General features: G+C 40.1%; 1 protein-coding gene across 1 annotated transcript in view; it reads right to left on the bottom strand.

Annotated features, from left to right (window-relative positions):
• SEMA3E (semaphorin 3E) overlaps positions 1-2,117 on the bottom strand; it is a 158,361-nt gene that overhangs the window by 32,272 nt on the left and 123,972 nt on the right. Inside the window, exon 7 of the mRNA XM_009285519.1 lies at positions 1,051-1,193. Within this exon, the coding sequence (XP_009283794.1) occupies positions 1,051-1,193 (143 nt within the window). The remainder of the gene's footprint in view (positions 1-1,050; positions 1,194-2,117) is intronic.

Here is a 2,117-nt window from a genome sequence, read left to right as displayed (position 1 = left end):
CCAAAGGGATATTCCATACCATATGATGTCATGCTCAGCATATAAAGCTGGGGGAAGAAGAAGGAAGGGGGGGGATGTTTGGAATGATGGTGTTTGTCTTCCCAAGTCACCGTTAGGCGTGATGGAGCCCTGCTTTCCTGGAGATGGCTGAACACCTGCCTGCCGGTGGGAAGGAGCGAATGAATTCCTTGTTTTGCTTTGTGTGTGTGCGCGGCTTTTGCTTTACCTATTAAACTGCCTTTATCTCAGCTCACGAGTTTTCTCTTTTACCCTTCTGATTCTCTCCCCCACCCCACTGGGGGGGGAGTGAGCGAGCCCTGCTTTCCTGGAGATGGCTGAACACCTGCCTGCCGGTGGGAAGGAATGAATTCCGCGGCTGCGTGGTGCTTAGTTACCGGCTGGAGATAAACCACAACATTGTGTCAGTGTTCAACCACCCTGGCAGTAAAAAAATGTTTTCTTACATTCAGATAGAATCTCATGTGTTTCAATCAGTGCCCATTGCCTCTTGTCCTGTCCAGCTGGCTGCAAAAGGACGATAGGATAGCCATCGATCGTCCACAAATGCAGGTGAGTTGAGTTTCCTCCTTGGTGACAGAATAGGAAGGCAAGAGGGAATGTCAGAGAAGACTGGTGTCTGGGTTGGTCCTGTCACCAGGAACGTGAGGGGACGTCAATTTATGTCAGCTGTGAGAGCTGCCAATACTATGGGCGATGGAGCCTTGATCTGAATTGAGAATATGGATGGTAAGAGAGTCTTGCGGGCAACTGCTATTACTGTTACCACGTATCAGCACAAAGAGCGATGGAGTTGAATAACAAGATTTCTGAACTTTGCCCTCCTCTCTCAGCAAAATTCGGCTTCAAGCCCAAACTTCAGATCGCTTTTGAATTTTCTAATGCTTGAGGCTGTTTAGATGTAGAGTTTTCATTCAGACCTATAACTTACTCTCACATACATTAACAGATGCCGTATTTGCCTGGGGGAGAAGGGCCAAAGGAGCACGCTTTTTTTTTCATTTAGCTGGGGAATCAGAAAAAGGGTCTTACCGCACATACGCGTCCCACTCTGGTATATATGGCATGAGTGCTTGTCTCGGCCTCTAATGCTTTTTCAGTAAAGAAGAAATATACTTTGTTATCATCGTGGTCTTCATTGTCAGGAATCATGTATGAGCCAACAAATTTTGGTTCTTTAAAAGAAAACAAAAATGAATTGAATTCAAGTTTATTAAAACATTCTCTTATTTTTTCAGTCCTTAAAATCAGCTGGTAGCAAAGAAAAAAGTAAAATTAAAGAATCAGGGATCTGTCAGTCGGAGAGCTACCTAAGGGGAATAGGGTAATAGAAATAGGAAAACAATCTTTTTTTTTTTGTGGGTGGGTATCTATAGAACATGTGGAATACATTTGGTGTCAAACTATTTTTATAGCTCCAATTCACAAATCAATATTCCTTTGTATACATACAAGAAAAATACCTTTTTCCAGTCCCGTTCTCTGGGTTTTATATATTTTAATTTGGATTAAGCTAAAACCTGGCACTAATATTCACATAACAATCTCTGATCCCATACAAACCAGGTGTAGGAATGTCAACTTCGGACAAACAGCCTTTTAGATAAAGAAAAAGCTCTGGTAGTTCAGCTGATAGATGTTATATGAACATATATCATCATAGACAGAAGATGTATTGTGTATCTTTGTCATGAAATAAAAACATTCTAATTTTTTCCTGTGTGGTCATTTTGCTGCAAAGTTGAAACTTAAGTTCAGACTTCAGTCCATGTCTGTATACCTTTTAACCCCACACCAAGCAAAGCTGTGAATGATTTCATCTCACTGAATTGTAGCAAGGTTTTTACAAGTTCTTTAAATGAGAATGTCATTCATACAATTAGTATGATTTCTTAAGAAGCAGTGGGCAATGTAAATATTTTCTAACTACCTGTTCTCTAGGCAAAGTCATTGCATTTTAAGATATTGACACAGCACTTGCTAATTTTCTGAAGTGTTTTTAATATACATTTAAAAATATTCCCTTTCTGCAAATTTAAGTTTAGAGAACTCTATATTTAAAATAATGAAAAATTCCAGAGAGAAGAGAAGAGAAGAGA

This window comes from Aptenodytes forsteri, unplaced genomic scaffold, assembly GCF_000699145.1.
Source record: "Aptenodytes forsteri isolate BGI_AS27 unplaced genomic scaffold, ASM69914v1 Scaffold87, whole genome shotgun sequence".
Lineage (NCBI taxonomy): Eukaryota > Metazoa > Chordata > Aves > Sphenisciformes > Spheniscidae > Aptenodytes > Aptenodytes forsteri.
The sequence above is the reverse complement of the archived record's forward strand: the minus strand, read 5'-3'. Positions and strand labels throughout refer to the sequence as shown.